General features: G+C 39.1%; 2 protein-coding genes across 5 annotated transcripts in view; both read right to left on the bottom strand.

Annotated features, from left to right (window-relative positions):
• Nucleotides 1–20874, bottom strand: part of LOC117571789 (chromodomain-helicase-DNA-binding protein Mi-2 homolog) — a 28820-nt gene that overhangs the window by 7332 nt on the left and 614 nt on the right. The window lies entirely within an intron of this gene.
• On the bottom strand, nucleotides 1611–20260 carry LOC117571793 (RNA polymerase II elongation factor Ell). Of its 4 annotated transcripts, none has more exons than XM_034254154.2 (5): nucleotides 19962–20260; nucleotides 8682–8843; nucleotides 8147–8615; nucleotides 7961–8039; nucleotides 1611–5544 (listed from the first exon to the last, which is right to left on the bottom strand). In XM_034254154.2, the coding sequence occupies exon 5, from the start codon at nucleotides 5159–5161 to the stop codon at nucleotides 1883–1885; it is 3279 nt and encodes a 1092-aa protein (XP_034110045.1). In that variant the 5' UTR covers nucleotides 5162–5544; nucleotides 7961–8039; nucleotides 8147–8615; nucleotides 8682–8843; nucleotides 19962–20260; the 3' UTR covers nucleotides 1611–1882. The 4 variants fall into 4 exon arrangements, with proteins under 4 accessions (XP_034110045.1, XP_034110048.1, XP_034110046.1 ...); XM_034254157.2 differs by having other exon boundaries at nucleotides 8682–8838; XM_034254155.2 differs by having other exon boundaries at nucleotides 20006–20260.

Below are 20874 nucleotides of genomic sequence, written 5' to 3'. Positions count from 1 at the left end.
TGTATATATATAGTATTTTTTCCTTTTCTTGTATATAAATTGTATATATCATTTTAATATTGTTTTGTAATTGCTACAAATCGATTTTAAACGCTTGATTTTTTGCAACTTGATCTCATTGTTTCATTTGATTTTCCCTTTTCGTTTCATTTTTGTTTTTTCCTACTACTTAAATATGGTATATAAAAAATATTGCAACGAAATAGCTAACAAAAAAATTTGTCGGTTGTTTCCTTCCTTTCACTTTCGTCGTTTTGTGTTTTTTTTTTTTCATTCATTCTCTACCATTCTTATTCGTTTTTAGATATTTTTATTAAATATTTCTTGTTAGTTCTGTTTTTGTTTTTGGACACTAGAGTTTCAGCAAATTATTTTATAATTTCTCAAGCAAATGACTTTACTCGATTTATGTTTTTTGTGTTTTTTATACATATATTTTAAGGAAGCGTCTGTAACGTGCTTAAAGTTGTTCTAAAACTAAAAGCAAACAGCTTATTTTGGGGCCGCATAGCTCTGATACAACCGCACAATCATGTCTATAACTCATTTACTTAGTATTTCTTTCTTGTTTTTTCTTTTTATTTAATGTGTTTTTTTTTTTTTTTTTTTTGAGCAAAAATTTGTCTAAACAGGCAAACGCAAAAAAAAATAAATAATTTATGGTTAGCGCGTTGAAATGTTTGATAAGAAGAAAACAAGTAAAACAAAATTATATTTTGTGTACGATTTGCAAAACACACACAAAAATATTCTTTTATAACAAAAATTAACTAGTTATACACAAATTAAAATTGAAATTTTTCTACACAAGCTGCTACAAATAAGTAAGTATATATACTTATATAAAAAAAATTAACAAGCCGTTTAAAAGTTCAGTCTATTGTTAAAGAGGCACGCCCGCATGCAACACCACCAGAAGAAGGGGAAGGAGGAGAAGCATATAGAAATGTGTGTTCTTGTGTCTGGCTGTGTGATTGCCAAAAACGAATTGCTTTTGTCACACTGTATGTTCTTTTGTCTTGGTTTGGAAGAGGAATAGGAAATTATATACTTATGTATTGGTATTTACATATTGTGTAGTTTATCAACAAAAAAATGTAAACAAAAAAAAAAAAAAACAAAAGTTTATATGATTGTGTATGTAACATATTGCTGTGTATGTTGGTGTATGTGTGTTGGTGTTGTGTTGTTGTTTTATATAAAATAAGAAACAGTTGGAAAAAGTTGTCCGAGTTTTGGAAATCGCAAAAAGAAAAACATAAGCTCTCTCGCTCTTTCTCTTGCTGTCTATATTTATATATATAGATAAATGTATATATTAAAAAAAAGTTGCTTGACAATAATATAATTATTATTACACACAAAACGTTTAAAAACCAAAATCAAAAATCAAACATTTTACATTTGAATTGCCCCTAATTGTTTTTCAAGTCTACAAAAATTGTTTTTTTCTTTGCTTGTTATTATTATTGTTGTTTAGGCATGTTGGTTGTTGCTTTTTGTTGCATTGAAAATATATGCGTTTTTTCTTTTGCTTTTTACGACACGTTTTGCAAATAGTTTTTTTTGTATTTTGTGTTTTTAATTTTTTTGTTAACATAATTTCAACATTTTTTATTTTTAGTTTTTTTTTTTGTTTATTTAGTATAATTTTCTTGTAGAACGCTTTGTTGTTGTTGTTGTTGGTGTTTCTGTTGTTTACTATAATAATTGTGTAATATATATAGTATATATATTTATATGTATAATAGTTTCTTTTTTTTTTGCCTTTTTACATTGCTTGCAACTGTTGCAGCAGCAACTGTTGCATTAAAGTAGCATTTTGTTTCCGATTGTTTAATTGATTTGATTGGATTGGAGTTGATTTGATTGATTCGTTCATTCAGTAGTGTTCGTCGTCATCAGTATTGGAGTTGGAATCATCGCAATCTTCTTCATCGTCATCATCATCGTTGGAATCAGAACTAGCTGAACTATCATCCGAGTCGCTATCATGGCTGCCGTGATTGTTGTTGTTGTTGTTATAATGGTGTTGCTGCTGTAGCTGTTGCTCTTGTTGATGCTGCTGTTGCTGCTGTATCGTTACGACAGCATGATGTTGCTGCTGCTGTTGTTGCTGATATTGCTGCGGTTGCTGTTGCTGCTGATGCTGCAAGTTATTGCTACTGCTACTCTCTGCCAGTCTTGTTGCAGCTGCGGCTGCTGCTGCGGCCGCTGCAACTGCTTGAGCCTCGGCTGCTGCTGCTTCTGCTGCAGTCGTCTGCTGCAAAGTCTTATCATAGTCCATGACCAGCTGCTTGATGTGCGCCAATTTGGCATGCAAATAATCAAATCGCTGCTTATCCTCCTGTGTGCCGCGATCATTATTGATGCGCTCATATTCGTTGACAATCTGCCGCTTGATCTGATCATAATCATCGCCTCCCCGCTGCTGAGCACCCTCCAAGCGTTTGGAGAGATCCTGGAAGCGTTTGCGCACACCTTCAACGCTGGTCAACAGTTTGCAGTACTCGACATAGTCGCTCTGAAATTCATTCTTATAGCATCGACGCACCTCCAGCGTGCGTATCGGAGCATACTGACTAAAGTCATAGTGTGGCGCACCATCGTTGTTGGCATTGCCATCGGCATAGGCGTGAGCTGCCTCCGCCAGCTGCTGGGTGGGCGATGGGTGCTGGGGATTCGACTGCTGCTGCTGCTGTTGCTGATGATGGGACTGATGATTGCTGGCTGTCGACTCGCGATTGCTATGATGATGATTGTGGTGTTGTGGCTGTTGCTGCGTCTGTTGATGATGCTGCTGCTGCTGATGGTGCGACAACTGTTGCTGCTGTTGTCTATCCTGCTGCATTTGCTGCCTTTCCTGTTGCTGATAGACGTTGCTGCTACTGCTGCTGCTGTTGCGTTGTCGCTGACCATTGCTGCTGCTTTCGCTCGTGCGCTTCTTGCTGTTAGAAGCGGCGTGCGTATTGTTGTTGTATGAATTGTACTCATCGTGCGCATTGTTGTTGCTACTGTTACTATTAAAGTTGCTGCGTTGTTGTTGTTGCTGATGATGCTGCTGTTTCTGCTTTTGTTGTTGTTGTTGCTGCTGCTGCGTTGTCGCTGCCGGCGCCGACTGTCGCACAAAACTTGCTGCCAATTTTGGTGGCGTTGTTGAGGACTTGCGACTGTTTGCCGACGACGACGACGATGACGAGGACTGGCGACTGTTGCGCTCCTGCTGCGTCTCATAGCCACTGGAACTGCTCGAGTTGCTGCCTGTGGAATTGCGTTTATCCGTGCTCCCGTTGCTGCCTTGCTTCGATGAGCTGCTGCTGCTAGTGCGTCGACTATTGCCGCGCATCTGTTGCTGCTGCTGCTGTTGTGGTTGCTGCTGCTGCTGCTGCTCGATGCTCCTGAACTCGTCAATGTTGTCCAGCACATTGTAGCTCAAATCACTACTGTGCTCATCCACCAGATGCTGTTGCTGACGCTGCTGCTGTTGTGGCGGCGTATAAGCAGCTGCTGAGCTTCCAGTTCGACTGCGATACGTCGACGTAGGCACACTATTTAATGAGGAGGAGGAGACTGATGATGATGATTGCGATTGTGATTGAGGAGCACTGCCAGTTTCGCGATTGTAATGACTGATGCGCATCTTTTTCGTCTGCACCGGATTGAACATTTCATCGTACTCGATGCTGCTGCGCTTGAGACTGCTACCACTATTGGCGGACATCATATGCTGTCCTCCCATGCCGTGTCCACCGCCTCCACCCGATCCCATCGACATCAATGGCGGCGGACTGCCCGTGTGTGTGGATGTCGGACTTTGTCCGGATGTTGAGCTGCCCGCATCCGAGCTCATGGGTGGCGTCAGATTCTGTGGCTTACGACGCTTCAGCTGCTGCAGTTCCTGTTCGCTAAAGAACGGCCAATTCTCATCGACATCGTTCCACATCTGACGGCGCAAATTGTACGTATTGTGTTGTGGCATAACACTTATGTCCCTGAGTATATTACATATCATGTTGCGCTCCCGATCCTTGATGCCCTCATGATTAAGGCGTGCAAACAGCTCGGGTTTCTTGAACGGCTTCAGTGCCAGTAAATGTATCAAACGCTCGCGTATCGTGCGACGTGAAACTTCCGACATTTTGTTACCATTTCCACCTGCTCCGTTGCCTCCCCCACCTCCGCCGCTTCCTCCTCCTGATTTGGTGTTACCATTGCGAGAATTGCTGCCATTGAGCATTTTATTGCGTCCATTGCCGTTGCTGCTGCTGTTGCCAGATTTTGCAACAGTTGTTGTTGTGCTACTGCTGATGCTGTCGCGGGGCGAGTTGCCGCTTAGACCTGCATAACCCTGCGAGATGCCATTGGCGAATGTGTTGGCCAGCGTGGCAGCGGCCGTGTTGCGACTACTGTTGCCATTGACTGTGCCACTGGCGCCCAACATATTGGGATTGGGTGAGCGTGAGGATAATGTTGCAGCGGCTCCCGCTGCTACTGATGATGTCAGACCATTAAATGGCGATGTACCTAACTTACGACTATTGTTGCTGTTAAAACTATTGCTGCTACTGCTGCTGTTGTTGTTGTTGTTGTTCCCACTGTGATGCGATGCCGAAGCGCTTGGTGGCTTCTTCACCTTACGCCCAATATCCGATTGATTTGGCTTGATCTCACGTATACATTTGCTCTTCTCCGTCTCCTCAGCCCGGGCCATCTTTGTGCGCGTTGTATCGTAGACATCATCGTTGGCATGAATGCGCATTCGACGCGCCAACGCACCAAGGACATCGAGCCTCTGATCATGCTGCTGTATGCACTCCAGCGTTCCCTCCAAGTCATCGATGGTGAAGCCGAATTTACGTCCATTCTCCATGCCATTGTTGTTAGCATTAGCATTACCATTGCTATCGCTGTTGGGAAGTGGAAAGTGTATGAAGCCAGTGTTGCCATTGCATTGTATTTTGGCGCATTGGCCGGGTCCCAGACGATTGGCATGCTCATTTCTTTGATACTCCTCGATGGCACGGTACGCAGAGTCGGTGAGCTTAAGGAATATGTACTCCTTGCTATCATCGGTATAACGGTGGCTTTGTGACATACCATAATTGCCGGACGAGAACGAGACATTGGGCAGGCATTTTGTTGATGCAATCGAATTGCTCATAACGTGTCCGCCGCGCCCCCAGTCCACAAATTGTTGTATATAATGATGATATGATGATCACAATTGTAGTTACCAAGTCGTCGTCGTTGTTTTTGTATATCGATATACTCTGCTGATGTTGTTCTACTTGCTACTTAAGTTGGCTGCTTTGTCGTAGTGACGTTGCGTGGCGAATGGCAAAAAATGGATTTGATAGACAATTCTCGATAGATTTTTGTTATTTTGTTGTTTTGTTTTGCTTTTGCGGACACGGAAGAGCTTTGGAAGTAAATTTTGGTAACTGGAAGTTGTTGTAAATTTGTTTTTGATGTTGAAGCTTCTTCAAGACGTTTTCAGGATGTGTCGTTACCCGTGGTCCAAAATGGCAATTGTTGGTTCAGTTGCTGTACACAATTAATAATATTTGCTTTTAGTATGTTGTAATCGTAAATAAAATTTACGTTGTTGCTAAGACGTGAACAGAGGCAAATGCATTTGATACACACACGTACGCACACACAGACATCAAATACACACGCACACTTTGATACGAAACTGCTCTCTTCAGAGTTGGTTTTTTTTTCTTGTTGAGCTGAGCTGCAAACTTGCTACTGTTGTCGTTGTTGTTGCGTTTTTCTTTCTTTCAATTTTTGTGATTTGAAATGCAGGCACTAATACAAACGCAAAACAAATCACACGCACAACTCTTTTTTCTTTCTTTTTTAAATAATTTTCGTTGTTACTGCTTGAGAATTTCACTTCCGTATAGCTCTCATTTCTTTCTCTCTTTCACTCGGTCGCTCTCTCTCCAGGTACGCTCTTCCACTTTCAAAAAGTCTGGTTCATATTTGCACTCCACGTTGTTGCTGCTCTTTTTGTGTGTGTATTTGTGTGCTACTTGCAAATAACACAATTTCTTTTGTTAAATAATATGGTATGTATTTTTTAATTGGGTTAAGGTAGGCATGTATATTCAATGCTCTTGTTGTTGTCGATTTATGTTGTTGCTGTTATTGCCGTTTTGTTGCTGCTGCTGGTGATTTTACATGTTTGCGTGCGAGGCGTGCGAATGATGACTGGTGTAACTTTTGCTTGAGTTGAAAGTGCGACTCCTGCGCCAGGTGCTCAAATTGTCTTTGTGTGTGTATATGAATCGCTCAAAAGTCAGGCGGCGGCGGCGGCAGCCATAAGCAAAATCAAAGACAGCAGCGCAGCACTGCGCGCAGAGCGAGCAATCAATGCTGTTCGCGCACACACACACGTACGCACTCACTCACTCACACTAATATGGTTACACGTCGCTTGACTGCTTTTGGTGGTGTGTGCGCGCTCGCTCGCTGCTGGTTTGTTGTCTCTCTCGTTCTCTCGCTCGCATTGATCGATGTGTGACAAAGCGAGACAACTGCTGTTTTGATTGGCTTCACTACTGTTGTTGCTTGCTGTTGCTGCTTGATCTTTTTTCTTTTTTTTGCTTTTTGCTAAAAATCATCTGTGTTTGTACGTTGATTTTTTTATATACATATATATTTTTTCTGCTGCTGTTGCTGCTTATAATATTTTTTGTCCACTTCTATATTAGTTGCATATATGTTATTTCTCATGTGTATGTGAATATCTTTTTCTTGGCAGACACACACACTAGCACTCTCACACACAGTTGTATTATCCGATTCGAAATTGAAGGCACAGAGTTCAAGCACTCGAAATATTGTTAATTTTTAATGCCTTTTAACCACTTTTTTTGTTTTTATATTTGTATTTGATATCGTTGTGTGCGTGAGTGTAACGTCGTATGCATGCGAATATATGTATGTGTGTATTTTGGGTTTTTACGCCAACACTTTTACTCAAGACATTTTGGTGCTTTGGAATTTTGCTTTTAACACATATTTATTTTTGTTTTTGGCACTGGAATTCTCGATAATTGAACGTATTGTTTTTATTGGTTTAGCAATTGATTTCCTTTTTATTTCATATGAATTGAATTTAAGAAGTGTATGTGTCCAAGGTATCTTAATCAACGTACAAAAGGTATCTGCTAAATGAAATCGAAACGAGTTGCTTTCAAGTGGTTGCCGTCGTCGTTGTGCTGCTTTGCTGCTGCTGCTGTGCACTCGTTTATTATTACACCACTCACCGCCGCCCCGTGGACAATGCTAAGACAGTCAGGCAGGCAGCGACGTCGACGAGTGTGACGCGACGGAGCAGAGCAGATCAAGCAGGCAGTTTTCGTCGTATCTCCCTCTCTCACACACACATACACATGGGTGCTCAATTTGCCGCTCTTTAGTTACTCTGCTGCTCTCTCGCAGCACGCTTGCTTTGCTTCTTTGCAGTCTCGACGTTTCGTTTGAAATACGTTGTACGTGCCTTGTATCACTTGCTGCTCTACTACTGCAAATAGTATTTTTTGTGGTTGTTGCTGTTTTTTTGTTTGTAATGTAGTTATTATGGAAGTGAAGCGTAGAGCGAAGATGAAAACAAGTTTGCAATTTAATGTGCGCACTTGGCACTCTGCCGTCGCTGGCCGTTGGCCATTCCGTTATTCCGTTTACTACTCGAGGTTCTTCTCTTCGCCGTGCTCTCTGCACGTTGCTCTACTCTCACGCTCAATCGCTCTTGCTCTCGCTCTTTCTCTTGTGCTCTTCGAGATTGTCGTTATGCGTTGACTTTACGTTTTTTTTTCTTATCTACATTTCGTATGTACGTTTTTTTCTTGGTGTATTTGTTTATTTGTCTGTCTCTGTATGTGTGTATCACAGAAAAGCTTGTGGCTCGTTGCACGTCTTAGCAAAAAAAAAATACAAAACTTTAGCTTACTTTGTTATTGTGGTTGTTGTTGATCGCTGTCGCTGAGAACGTGTACGTGTGAGTAATTATCTCACAACTGTTGGAAAAGCTACAGTCGCAGGGCACGCGTCACAATAATATATGAAAACAAAATACAGACATAAGCTCAATACAAATAATAAAAAGAACACAAGAGGCCCAGTGAAATGTACTTACAATATGTCTGTATATATTTACATTTATACGACAATAGCCATCAACGCGCTTTGTCGCTTTAGTAGATTTCAGCGACGTTGTTTTTTGTTGTTATAGTTTGCTTGTTGAAACAGCTGTTTTTGAATCTGCCACCTGCGCGATGCGATGTTCTTGTTATTGCGCTCCCACCACGTCACACGCAGAACTTAAGGTTGTTGTTGTTGTTCTCACGCTGTTACTTGGCACGCACGCAGCAAACGTAAACCTTTCACTCTACCTCCCGCTCTCAGCCAGCAACACAAACACAAACAGCCCAATCAGCTGTGCGCTCGCTTTGTTGCTCAGCTAAACTGTGCTGCAGTGTTGAACAGTGAATTTATCGGCTTGTTATCGGTCGGCCGGTCAATCGATAGCCAAGTGCTGTTACGCGCACCACGAAAAAAGCTCTTCAATTTGGACAATAAAGTTGTTGCTGCTGCTGCCGATTTCTCTATAAAATGATTACCAATTGCAATGAAAATGACTTCCTTATGGAATATAATTCATTTTTTCGTACTTAGTGGTGGTTGATAATGCTGCTGCTGTTGGTTGTTGTTAATTTTGTAGTTGTTGATTGTTGTTGTTTTATGGCCGTGGTGCTGTTCTCCCTTTTGATTTCTGCTTTTACTGGATCTTTGTTCAAATTATGCTTTGCTTTTGCTTTTATATTCACTCTACACTTTTTGGAAAGAAACGAATATGTTAGAATGCACTAGTTTCTTTTCATTTTTAAAATTTTTTTTGTTTTCCGTTTCCTTGCCGCTCCGTGATTCTCTTTTGAATTTTACTTGTATATGTGTGTTTTTGTTCACTTATATTTATTTACGTTACGCGTCCGCGATCATACGTTTGGTTACGTACAGCTCAGCTGTTTTATGTTTACGTTGCATACCGTTACGCTACACATTTTCTCTTAAGGGCTCTTCGCTCTCTCTCGCACTTCTTCGTTCTCTTGCCAAAGAGAGTTTATTAAAGAGAGTGTGAGAAGCGTAGACACCCGCTTCGAACTTTTCTGCACGGCAATTGTGTTTGTTGTTAATTCGTGTTCACTTTTGACATTTTTGCATACAAAAATTTTCCGCTTTCAGGTAGTTTTACCGTAGACAGAGATCTTAGCCTATGGGTTGTATATGCGTGTACGTATATGTATGTATGTGAGGTCGTGTGTTCGTTCGTGTCGTGTCGTGCCTGCTTTTTTGCCTGCTGTGGTAGGCTTATCTGTTTTTGTACTAGGAATTTCAGCTACCCCACACTCATCACGCTCTCTATGTGAAAATGTGTTTTACATTTGAGGAATTTCGGTGTGTGTGTGTGTATGTGAGTGCAAATATGTACTGCGGTAAATGGTCATAAGCAGCACACCTGACGATCTTTTATGATGCGGATTCGAATTTGGATTTAGGCAGGAAGCAACTTAAAATCTGGCGGCAGCAGCTGTCAAACAAAATGCGACAAGCAAAAACAAAGTCATAAAATGGCAGGAAAGTATATTTGTCTCTTTTTCGCATGTATTGTTGTCTGTTTGTCTTGTTATTCACTGGATAATAGCAGTAGTTGTAGTCGAACAGGATGAGATTTATAGCAAATCGCAAAAATTTTAAAGCTCGTAAAATCGCACACACATACTAGCAACCAACGCTGACAAACTCCACAAATAAAAGCTGTGAGCCAAGGTAACAACTTGAAGTTCATTTATAACAAAAAAAAATAATAATATAATAATGTTGCCCCTGGATTGTTGTTATTGTGTATGTGTGTTTGTCAGTTTCAATAACAACAAATTTGCAGCCAACGTTTTAACAAATTAGCCGAAAAGTCAAAAAACAAAACCTAAAGAGCAGTAGCACCAACAACAACAAATACAATTTCAAGTTTGAAGCGCGCGCGCGACGCTATGTCGGCGGCCATTTGTTAAAAATGTTGTCGGTTCCTCCTCCGAGACGGCGAGCGAACGCCGCTTAAATAGCATTGAGAGCCCAGGCGAACTCAAAGGCCAATGCACTGCGCGTGACGACAACAGCGACGACAACGTGACACGAGACGATGCGAGCGAACGAACAGTGTGGAGAGAGGGGGAGGGGAGGTCGATGCCTGTATGTTTTCGTCTTTGTGTACGAGGACTCCACGTAGCAGACAACAACAGCTGGCCTCAGGCTTTAAACAATAACAGGAGCAACAACCACCGAAAAAAGAACCCAAAGAAATACATACTGAATGTAGTATAGATGTGTGTGTTCATGTATCGAAACCTATGAAAAACGTGTGAACGTGTGCAATGGCATGCTCAAGAAAAAGAAGGGCAGTAACAAAAATCTCACACGCTTCTAAATAGAATTAAATAATACACAAGTACACACATACACTCGCATCATATTAGTGTGACCAGTGCAGCTGACAGCTGTGTAGACAGTTTTTGCTTTGTGCGATGCGCTTCTTTACAATAACAAAACAAAAGCAACAAGAACAAATCCATTGATAACAATGCCAAACGAGAGCGGTCGGGTGGGCGAGCAAGACAGCGACAGCTACATAACACTATGGCACAACAACTAAGCGCGTTAATCTGCGCACCGGTGCCCAGTGTTGCCACCTTCGCCAAATCGATCGAAACTCAGTTGAATCGATAAATGGGCAGAACCACCACAACAACTACAAGCCAAACGAATTAAAGACACATTAACGGCTCCACACACTTGCATCCATATGCATATATGTATTTATGCAAATGTATGTAGGTTTGTGTGCACCACAAAAATACGTGCAAAGCATTTAAAAATGTAAATTTTATAAATGCGCTGATAGGCACAGTGCTGAAACAGATGTTCAAAAACGTTGTAGGGCAGGAGAAGCATCAGCAGCGGTAAACCAAAAGTCGAGTAGTAATGCGACAAAAAAAAAACAAAAGAAACGACAATTTTCGTTACGATTAAAGAGGGCGCGCGTTGGGGAATGCAAGTCGCTCTCTCGCTCTCACACATGCTCTCTTCGCAGGCATGTAAGTGTGTATGTGAGAGTAAAATGAATAATCAATTGTCGTCGACGCGTCGCCTTCTCCCTCTCCCTCTTAGAGGGTAATTGCCCACACGGGAATCCCAAAATGCCATGCAGCATTTTGTGCATTTCCAATACCTACGATACAACAGGCAGCAGCTCAATTTTCTCGACAAGACCAAACACACACATGCATATTTTATAAGTATATTATGGCAATATTTTGTATATTCAACACTTTTGCTATTTTTAGCACCAGAGGAAAACAGCAACAACAACAATAACATCAGCAATAGCATTATTAGGAAATGTGACTCACGATTCAGGCATCACATCAAACAGAGTGTGAAAATATTTATACTATATATTATATTGAGAAAGGCGTTAAATGGTGTCGCCTCACTTGACATGAAGGGTTGTATAAATAAATACAAAGCTTAACAACAAATACAATTTCATAATGTATTCACTCATAGACTATAAAAAATGTTTACCCGATAAACGTTATTTATACAGTTATGCGACATTTTGCTCACTTCAAAATTCACTCGAAGCAATTATTTATTATTATAGTTCACTGCAGATGCGTCATGAGTCAATAAAGAAACCTTACAATACATAGAAAAATAATATGCAATTTACTAGGTTTTTATAGTGTCAATGCGGGGAAGCCCCATGTCATAATTGCAAGTAAGAAAAGAAATACATTTTTTTATAAAACCTTCAGCATATTTTTTAAGGTATTTCATACAATTTAAAATGTATTTCATAATAAAATGTGGTATTAATTAATGAAAATATAATGATTCCATAAAATATATTTGCAAACAATATCCATAGAAGAAAAGTAATTTGCAACTGCAAAATATATTTTAAGGTCAATTCATTAACTTTTTTCACCTCATTCGAAATATTCAAGGCCAATGAATTCGAAACAAACTCATATCGGTAGTCCCAATGAGATATCATCGCGTTCTTTGCTTGTTTGTACGATACAAAGTCGCAAAACAAACACAAAGCAAACAAACGCGTACTCGACTCGTACAATGAACTGTGGCTTGAACGGACTCGCAGTTCGCCCTCTCACAAAAGCAACAACAACAACTATGACGATGACAAAAACCAATCAAATTATAAGCGTCACCTGGAAGATCTTGTTGAACAACAGCCACGTTCATTGACCGATTTAAGCAACAACAACAACCCGATGTACATTGCATAATTTGCAGCTTTGCTTTTTCATGATTACCAAAAAAAAAAAAACAAAAAATGTTAAACGGAAATGCGTTTGTTTTGGACTATCGCAAAATAATTGTAATCAAAATGGAAAAAATAAAACATTGACCGTGAATGGGCAGAAATTTTTGTTGGTTTCTTATTTATTTTGATTAGATTACAAACGCGTGCTGTCGTGCACTCTCTTTCGCTGCCGAGTTATGTTAGTGGATAACCTTATCTATTAATTAGAAAACTTTAAGTAAAAGAATTACTCAATCAACTCGACGAATAACGAACGAAAGCAGCTGTGCTATTTTGGTTTTATAAAAAAAAACAGCACAAATAAAATAAACTTTAAATGTGGTTTACAAATTCTGGTTTTATGTATTCTGCTGATTGAAAATCGACAATTAAAAATGTATTTAAATACAAGAATAGATCGAAAGATGCGGGGAAAAACATAAAGGAGGAGCTGAAACCAGTTTTCAAAAACGCTGCATAAATTAAATTATCGACAAAAAACGGACGAAATTGAGTGTTCTAAGAAGATTAACAAAAATAGGTTTCTAATTATAATTTAGCCAGTTCTTAAAAACAATTAATTTAAGCACTGTTATATAATATAAGAGAAAACATTTTCATAATCAGTCTATGTCGAAATATAATTATGGGAAATTACAACAATGTTCCAATTACGCTAAGAACTGGTTCAAAAGGTTCGAACTGATTATGGGGTGAACTTGTTTATTTTTGCATTTAATCCAACCTTATAGGTTTAAGGCTTTACACAAAACAACTATCTCACTTTGTCTTGTTGTGTTTTCGTTTCGTAATGTTGTCTGTCTGTCCATCGATCGAAGCGGCGATAGCTTCTGCTACTTACACTCTTATACACATACACTCTCGCGTACACATAGGCAGTCAGACGACGAACACAACAAATACATGTGCATGCTAATCAGCAACAACACCCAAAAATTAAAACCAGATTCAACAACAGCAAAGCTAGAAGGCTCAAATCGTAACGAAGTCAAAGCTGTTGCCGCAACTCAGAGAGGGAGAGAGAGAGAGAGGAACAATGACTGAGCGAGCGGTAAACTAAAGTAAAACCAAAGCAGAGCTTGTTGAAGCTTTGGAAGCTTCAAAATCAAAAACTTGTCTTCCCAGATTCAGTTGGATTATTTCTTCTTATTGGATCGAGACGCGTGCGGCGCAGGCGTGAGGAAGGGGGAGAGAGACAGAGACGAAGATAGCACAACATGGCTGGCAATTTCGAACTGGACTAAAAACGGACTCACAAACAGTAACCAAAACAGACGGCAAAAACAACAAAAAGAGAAAAACAAGTAAGAAAGCTACAGTCGAATATGCGCGACTTTGAGATACCCGCTACGTTAATATAAAAGTATTGCTTTGCAAATTATTTTCCAAGTATATAATCGAATATTCATAAAATTCTTAGAATCAAGAATATAAATAAATGCCATCTAAAATGAAAATTCAATTTTCGATGTATATTAATATCAATAAAGTTCTGAGGAACCAGAGTATTTGTATTATGTCAAAAATTTTGATTTCTGAGGACAGACAGCAGAAGGCTGTAACACATATAAGAAGATTGCCACTAACTAGTTACACTCAGGTACCCGATGCTTAACGGGTATTTAAAGAGACGTACAACGAGAGATTGGTGTTACCACGTCAGGGGACTGACTGGTATTCCCCACCCCCTCAGCAACAGCAACATTCAACTCTCTCAATCTTAAGCGCGTTGTCAGTATTTTTATTTAAAAATTCATATGCATGTATATTTACGATTTGTATGCGGCATCATTATATTATGGCTATATCTTTGAAAATGACTGAAGGTCAGCCAAATTGAGCGTACAATCAACTTTTTAATATTTCATTATACCATTTGCATGTTGTTATTATTTTATTATCGTTGTTGTTGTTGCTGGCCCAAATGAGAATGCATTTTTGCATGAAGAATTATGAGTTTAAGTTATTATTCGTCAATTGCAATCAAATTTTGCTATCCATCTAACTTGTGTTACTAAATGTTTTTCGACTTCTTTTTTTTATCACTCGCATTTTTTCCGCAGTAAAATGCTGTGTGTTAATTGAACTTCCGCAGAGTTCTCGCTGACTGTTTACGGGTTTTTTTTACTGTGCCATTTCTATGTCTGTTTAGGCTGGCGTGTGTGTGTCTGTCTGTCTACATATTTGTGTATGAGTGTGCCCATATTTGTTTAGCTTTAAAAGTAGAACGTCAGAGCCAGGTCAGCCCTCACCTTCCTCTTGTTTGTTTCCGGTGTCTTTTGTCTGTATTCAAATTGTGAGATATGATGGAATAATTACAAAACGTGATGGAGAACATTGGATTTGGTAGCTTTAACATGTTTTTTGTTTGCATATTGTTGAACAATAAAAAACGAACTAACCTAAAATGAAAAGAGATCATTGGAACCCATTTCTTCTATTTATTTTGCACATTCTATTGGTCACACTGGCAAGCAAGTTCAACTCAAACGCACGAAAATTCACCTCAACCCACCACTTGTAATGAAAATAATAAAGCACAACCACGAATAAGAAACCTCGGTATGCACAAGTGAATAAAAAAGATACGAAAAATTATATAAACATTATGGGCAGCCGTAAATATGACTAAAGCAACCGCAAAGCAGCCACGACCACAACAACAACAGCAATAACTGCAGCAGTAACAGCGACAGCAACAACGATATATAACAAGTCGGGTGGCAACTACAAAAACGAGGGCCGCGCAACACAAAAAATACCAACAACAATAACAGCAACAGCTTTGACGACAGTAACAGCAGCAGTTGTTGCTTTTGTCGGCTGCTGGTTGGTAATTTTAATGTTGGTTTTATTTTCTGGTTTCTCGGCTACGAAACTATGCCAAAGTTAACGACGGATTACAATAATCAAAAAATATGTATATACATGCACTATTACAATAAGTGCGGCAATTATTCACCAAGTTGGCAACGCGCGCTCAAGCCGTCCACATGCCGACAACAGTTTGGCAACACTGACCAATTAACTGTTGTTCCTCCCATATGAGATGACAAACACACGTCAATAATCGATATCGATCTAGTTAACTTGAGGGATTGTTTAAAAATATCTGAACGTTATACATATGTTTTTTATGTAGTACATTATAAATGGATTTGACACACCCATACAGTACAAAATAAAAAAATTGGTTACCTTCCTTTTCACATCAAACTATTTTTGGTAACAACTGAAGCAAAAATTGTGTTATATACACACATCCAAACATATGTATGTATGAACACACGCCGCCCGATAACAATTACAAAACTATTGAACCAATTAAGTAAAGGTCTATATAAAAAAAAAATAAAATTAACAACAACTACAACGGCAGCTATGCATGTTTTCCAGCGACAAATACAAAAAAGCCCCCGCACAAGTATGCGGGCCAGTGTGTGTGTGTGAGAGAGGGAGAGCACCACTTTTGATGTGTGCGTGTGTAGGTGAGAGCTTGCAAAACCACAATGGCGTCAAAAATAGGCAGGCAGACAGGCCCACGGGAACGAGACAGAGGCATAGATACGTCTCATACAAAGACATGTACATATATGCATTTGTATGTATATTCAGTGTACCTAGAAATGTACACACAAATACATACATATGTTTGTACGCGTGAGCAAATTGAAGTTTTGTCATTTTCGTTATTTTTATTTAACTCGTGTGCAGCACTCTCAATGCGTAAACATTCCCATATGCAAATATTAATGACCTTCACTTTCACCTCTTTTTTTTATTATTGCTGTTGTTGTTGTGTAGAGGGCTGAGGCCAGAGCAAAAAAAAGTGAGAGAAGCGTTAATTAAACGCAGCTATAAATGACAATGTTGAATTTTATTTATATGTATGTAAGCATTTCTGTTTCCAAAATTTCAGTTTTCACAAGGCGAGTTGTTGTGGGCGCATGTAAGATTAAAGTACACACACACTCTTACACGTGACAAATGAAGTGAAACAACCATAAAATAGCAGCACAGTAGCTACACATATACGCACATACATATTTATAATGAGAAGCGATACGGCCTTCTCTGCTCGTGATCGGGCAACGAAAACAACAACACAATTATAGTAAATAGGTGAAAAAGACAACAGCGCGCAGTTGCACAAATATAAAAAGCAACCACAAAGCACAAGCACACACACACACCCCTACACTAGCATACATACATACACAAGGTATTACGGTAATCAATGTCAAACGCTGCTGCCGATTTCATTCGCATGCACAACAAGCAAGCAAAGCAGCCATAACAACAACAATATCCGACTGTCTGTCTCATTGTATTTTTGTGTACTTGTGTACAAGCACAAAAGCAATTTAAGAGCAATAGCAACTGACACACACAATCACCACAGCAACACAGATTCGTGTTAAATGCTAAAATGAGAAAAGCACCTACACAACTATAACAAACAACTTCGACGAGAGATCCGCTCTCTGAACTACACACATACATATATGAGCATGTGTAAGTCTCTTTTTGTATGTTTATAGGTGAAGACTGATAGACAGAATATTTAATGGACTTTTTAATAAAAACACACTTGCAAAGATCAAGAAAAGATCTTTCCAAAACATTTTGTATACTGTACATAAGTACAAGTACTTAAACACGTGCAATTAATGTGAGTAGTAAAAACGTTGAAAATGTCAACTTTAAGCACTCAAATCGAGACATGAACAGCAAAAAAAATAACGCCACTTGTTGTTGGCATAATTAAATGCAGTATGAGTGAGCGTGACAGCATCAGCATGCATGGCTATCGTTCGTCAATGCCTGCCTTACTCTCTCGCATACCCGAAACCAAAGCAAGATCGAAACACACACAATCACAAAGCAGACACAATACTTTCACTTCTTGTATTGAATTTTATTTTGGTTGGGGCGCCACACGCAGTTGTTATTGTTGTTGCTGTTATTGTAGTTTTTATATCTTTTCAACAGATTTATGCAAGTTTTCTGTTTGTATGTTCACACACATGCATGTATCTATGTGTATGTGTGACTCGACTCGTTGTTGGTTGTGTTGTGGCCCTCAGCAACAGTGAGCGAAAATACAAATTATAGAAAATCAGTGTGTCCACACACATACATATAAATAAAACAACAACCGACAAAGGTGGGTAAAAGAAACAAAAATACCGCGTCGTCGTCGCGTGTAATCCGATCGAGTGAAAGAGAGATATACATTTGTTGTAATTGGGTTATTGAAAATTCATTTATCTACCATCTGACTTACTTTTCTTATTCTCAAATTATGTACGATCAAAATGCTATAATAAAGTATTTTGGAACAAGTCTTGAGACACAACTGAAAGCTTGTTCAACAGCTTTGGCTGTTTGACCTCAAACGTGATGATCATATTGTTTGATAATGTATGAGTGCATCAGCATTATTCAAATTCAATCAGTAGAAACGACAGTTTGTTGCTGACACTAAATAAATGTTAATATTATTTACACTATTTGCAGCTTATCTACGTAAGCAACAAAATAACAACATGCGTTAAACAGCACTTTACACCTGACTACCAAAGTATCGTCTGACTTACTCTCTCATTCACACTCACTCTCCCATTTCCTTGGTCTTTATTTCTCTCAATATGCAGTGCAATACTGCAATATATTTACACTCACACACGTACAATGGAATGGAGTGCAGTCGCTGGGCGCTCCCACCTTCATTCGTCGTCTTTTTCTCTTACGCGACGACGACGTTGGTTCGTCTTAGCTGTCAGTGACAAAGCTTTTAGCATTTTGAGCATTTTCAAATATGTCATTTTAATGCACAACATTCAAAATTAAACACTTTCTTCTTGTCAAATAGAAACCTAGCAGTAAAAACATCAGATTGGAATGGACATTAGCAAAAATTTAAACAAATTAATTCTGGTGAGAGCAGCCATCGAATTGATTTTGTTGCTTTTGTCGTGAATTAGGCCTTGCCAACACCACTATTCCGCTCTCCGTCCCCCATCAACCAAGCAACCAATGACGATATGCGCATACACAGCAGACAGCTGTTGAAATGTTTAAAGTGGCGAAATAAGACTATAATGATAGCAAACGAAGTGGGAGGGAGGCAAACATATGCATGCGTATATAGAGTGGATACCTTACGCTGACGTCAGAATGCAATATTTGTTTGATGCTCCAACAATTTGCATAGATATGCTATCGATAGCCGTGCCATTGTATATCGATAGCATACAGAGATGTGCGCGGCGCACATCACATGTTAAAATTAGACTGCTGCCCACGTTTGATTTCTAGGATAACTTCTATACATCCATACAGACGCACAAACACACACACACACGCCCCCCTCGTTTAATGCAACAGCTTTGATAGAAAACAACAAGAAAATACGAGAGGAGGGAAGGCAAGGGAAGAATCGAATTAACATACGTATGTATGTTGTGCACAAAAAGGGGGTAGTTGCTATAGTTTATTGTATATTCGTTACATGAAGCCGGCGTTGGTTGCCTCTTCTGTTTTCCACACACCACATTCCAGCAAATTCTCAGTTCGTTCGTTTGCTCTTCTTTCTGCCACCCTCTGTTGCTTTTACTTTGGTGAGTAAGTAGTTGTGGTTTTTCTTTTTATATTTGCTTTTTCGTTTTTGTTATTTGGAAGTTAAAACACTTTTGCAATCGTTATACATACATTTAAAGGTTGATTGCGGCTGATTTAAATTTGAGCTTGTATTTGTTATTGGAAGTAAAATTATTTATAAATTAATTGAAATCGCGTAAATAACGTTGTTGTTGTTGGCAGCAGCACCGACACGACGACGAGTGCGGTTGTTGTTGTTTGCTTGGCTGACGTTTTTGGTGGTTGAGCACGAGAGAGAGCGAGAGCGACGGGCCGACGACGAGGACGAGAGCTGCTGCTATTGCTGCTGGAGCGCGCGCGTGCATAACACACTCGTATATACACACACATTTACAGACATACACATACAAACGCTAGCTCCCATCAAGTGATGAACGGTGGGAGGAGAGACGAGCTTCTCTTGGCGAGCAAACGAGTCAAAACTCACACATGCAAGCAGACGTAAATATGTATTGCGATGTGTGCATGTATTGGGTGTGTGTACATATGATGTATGTATGTATATAAAATATAATACACGGCTGCGTTAATGATATTGAACGGCGACTCTGTTAAATGTAAATGGTGGCAACTGTCTTTGCCACAACTTTTAGACGGATTGACTAAACGACGATCCGCCTGGAGACGACGCACGCACACACACATACTTAGAAGTGGAGAAATCAATCAAACGCATTACGAATACGAATCCACGGCATTCGACGGATAGAAGGGAAGGCAACGGAAAACAATGTATAAATTTTGACAATATTGCAAGTACTGCACATTTTTTTTTCTTTTTTTGCTTCGTTTATTCATGCATTTGCATACATTCGCATACACATGCACACACATGGCTTTGTGTGAGAGATGTAAGTATGTATTATTTTTAATTTTTTCTTACACAATATATATAGATATATGTATTTTTCAATAGTTTGCACACACTTTATTTTACACTTAATTGAGCTCCTTGTTTTGTTGTTTGGTTTAATTAATGCACGTATTCCCCTTAAGTTAATTTTTCTAGTGTAATTTACAAATGTAATTTGAACAAAAAATTTTCTTTAGTTCAAAGTCAGAAATCACGTCATGGCTGCCACGTCCAAGCAACAATGAATCGTAAAATTTCCAAAGCAGCCCACTTCACGCGGCGTTATCGTCGGTTGCTTGCGGTTGCGAGTGCGTTTGTGAGCAGCCGAGAGAGAGTGAGCGAGTAGCTGTTGCCGAATATCGATGCGCAGGTCTCACTTTACAGTGTATACACACTGTTTTTCACAAAAATATTCCTCGCATTGGCACATGCCATGCGATAGAGCAAGTACGCAATAGTGTACACGATAAAAACACCATATTTTTGCAAAAGAGAACAGACACTTGTGTTTTGCGTATTTGGTATTTTTTAGTACTATTTTAAATCGTGAATTAGTACACAATACTGTTATTTTAATTATTGTCAACAGGAAAATATCTAATCTAATTTTAAGCAACTTATTGTGACCCAATAGTCTTAACATGACCTTTACCCCTGACATTGGCAATTGCATTTCACAATTTTGGTACAAATGAGTCATTGCAGTGTTGTTGCCATAAGTTAAAATAAATAAAAAATTATGAAATTCTGCGCTCAAAAATAAATTCTATAAGCACTCAATTATTTAATGAATGCATTTATAAAAATATGTCCTTTTTAAATACAATAATAATACAAAAAAATTTTCTTTACAATTTCAATAGGCATTTTTATTACGCCTCTTAACATTCTTATTTGTCCGCCTTTCGTTTTGAATAGAAGGAGAGATCAAAACAAGCGTGCA

This window comes from Drosophila albomicans, chromosome 3, assembly GCF_009650485.2.
Source record: "Drosophila albomicans strain 15112-1751.03 chromosome 3, ASM965048v2, whole genome shotgun sequence".
Taxonomy (NCBI): Eukaryota; Metazoa; Arthropoda; class Insecta; order Diptera; family Drosophilidae; genus Drosophila; species Drosophila albomicans.
The sequence above is the reverse complement of the archived record's forward strand: the minus strand, read 5'-3'. Positions and strand labels throughout refer to the sequence as shown.

Coding starts and splice junctions, on each gene's coding strand:
- LOC117571793 (XM_034254154.2), bottom strand. CDS start 5,161: ATGAGCAATTCGATTGCATCAACAAAATGCCTGCCCAATGTCTCGTTC.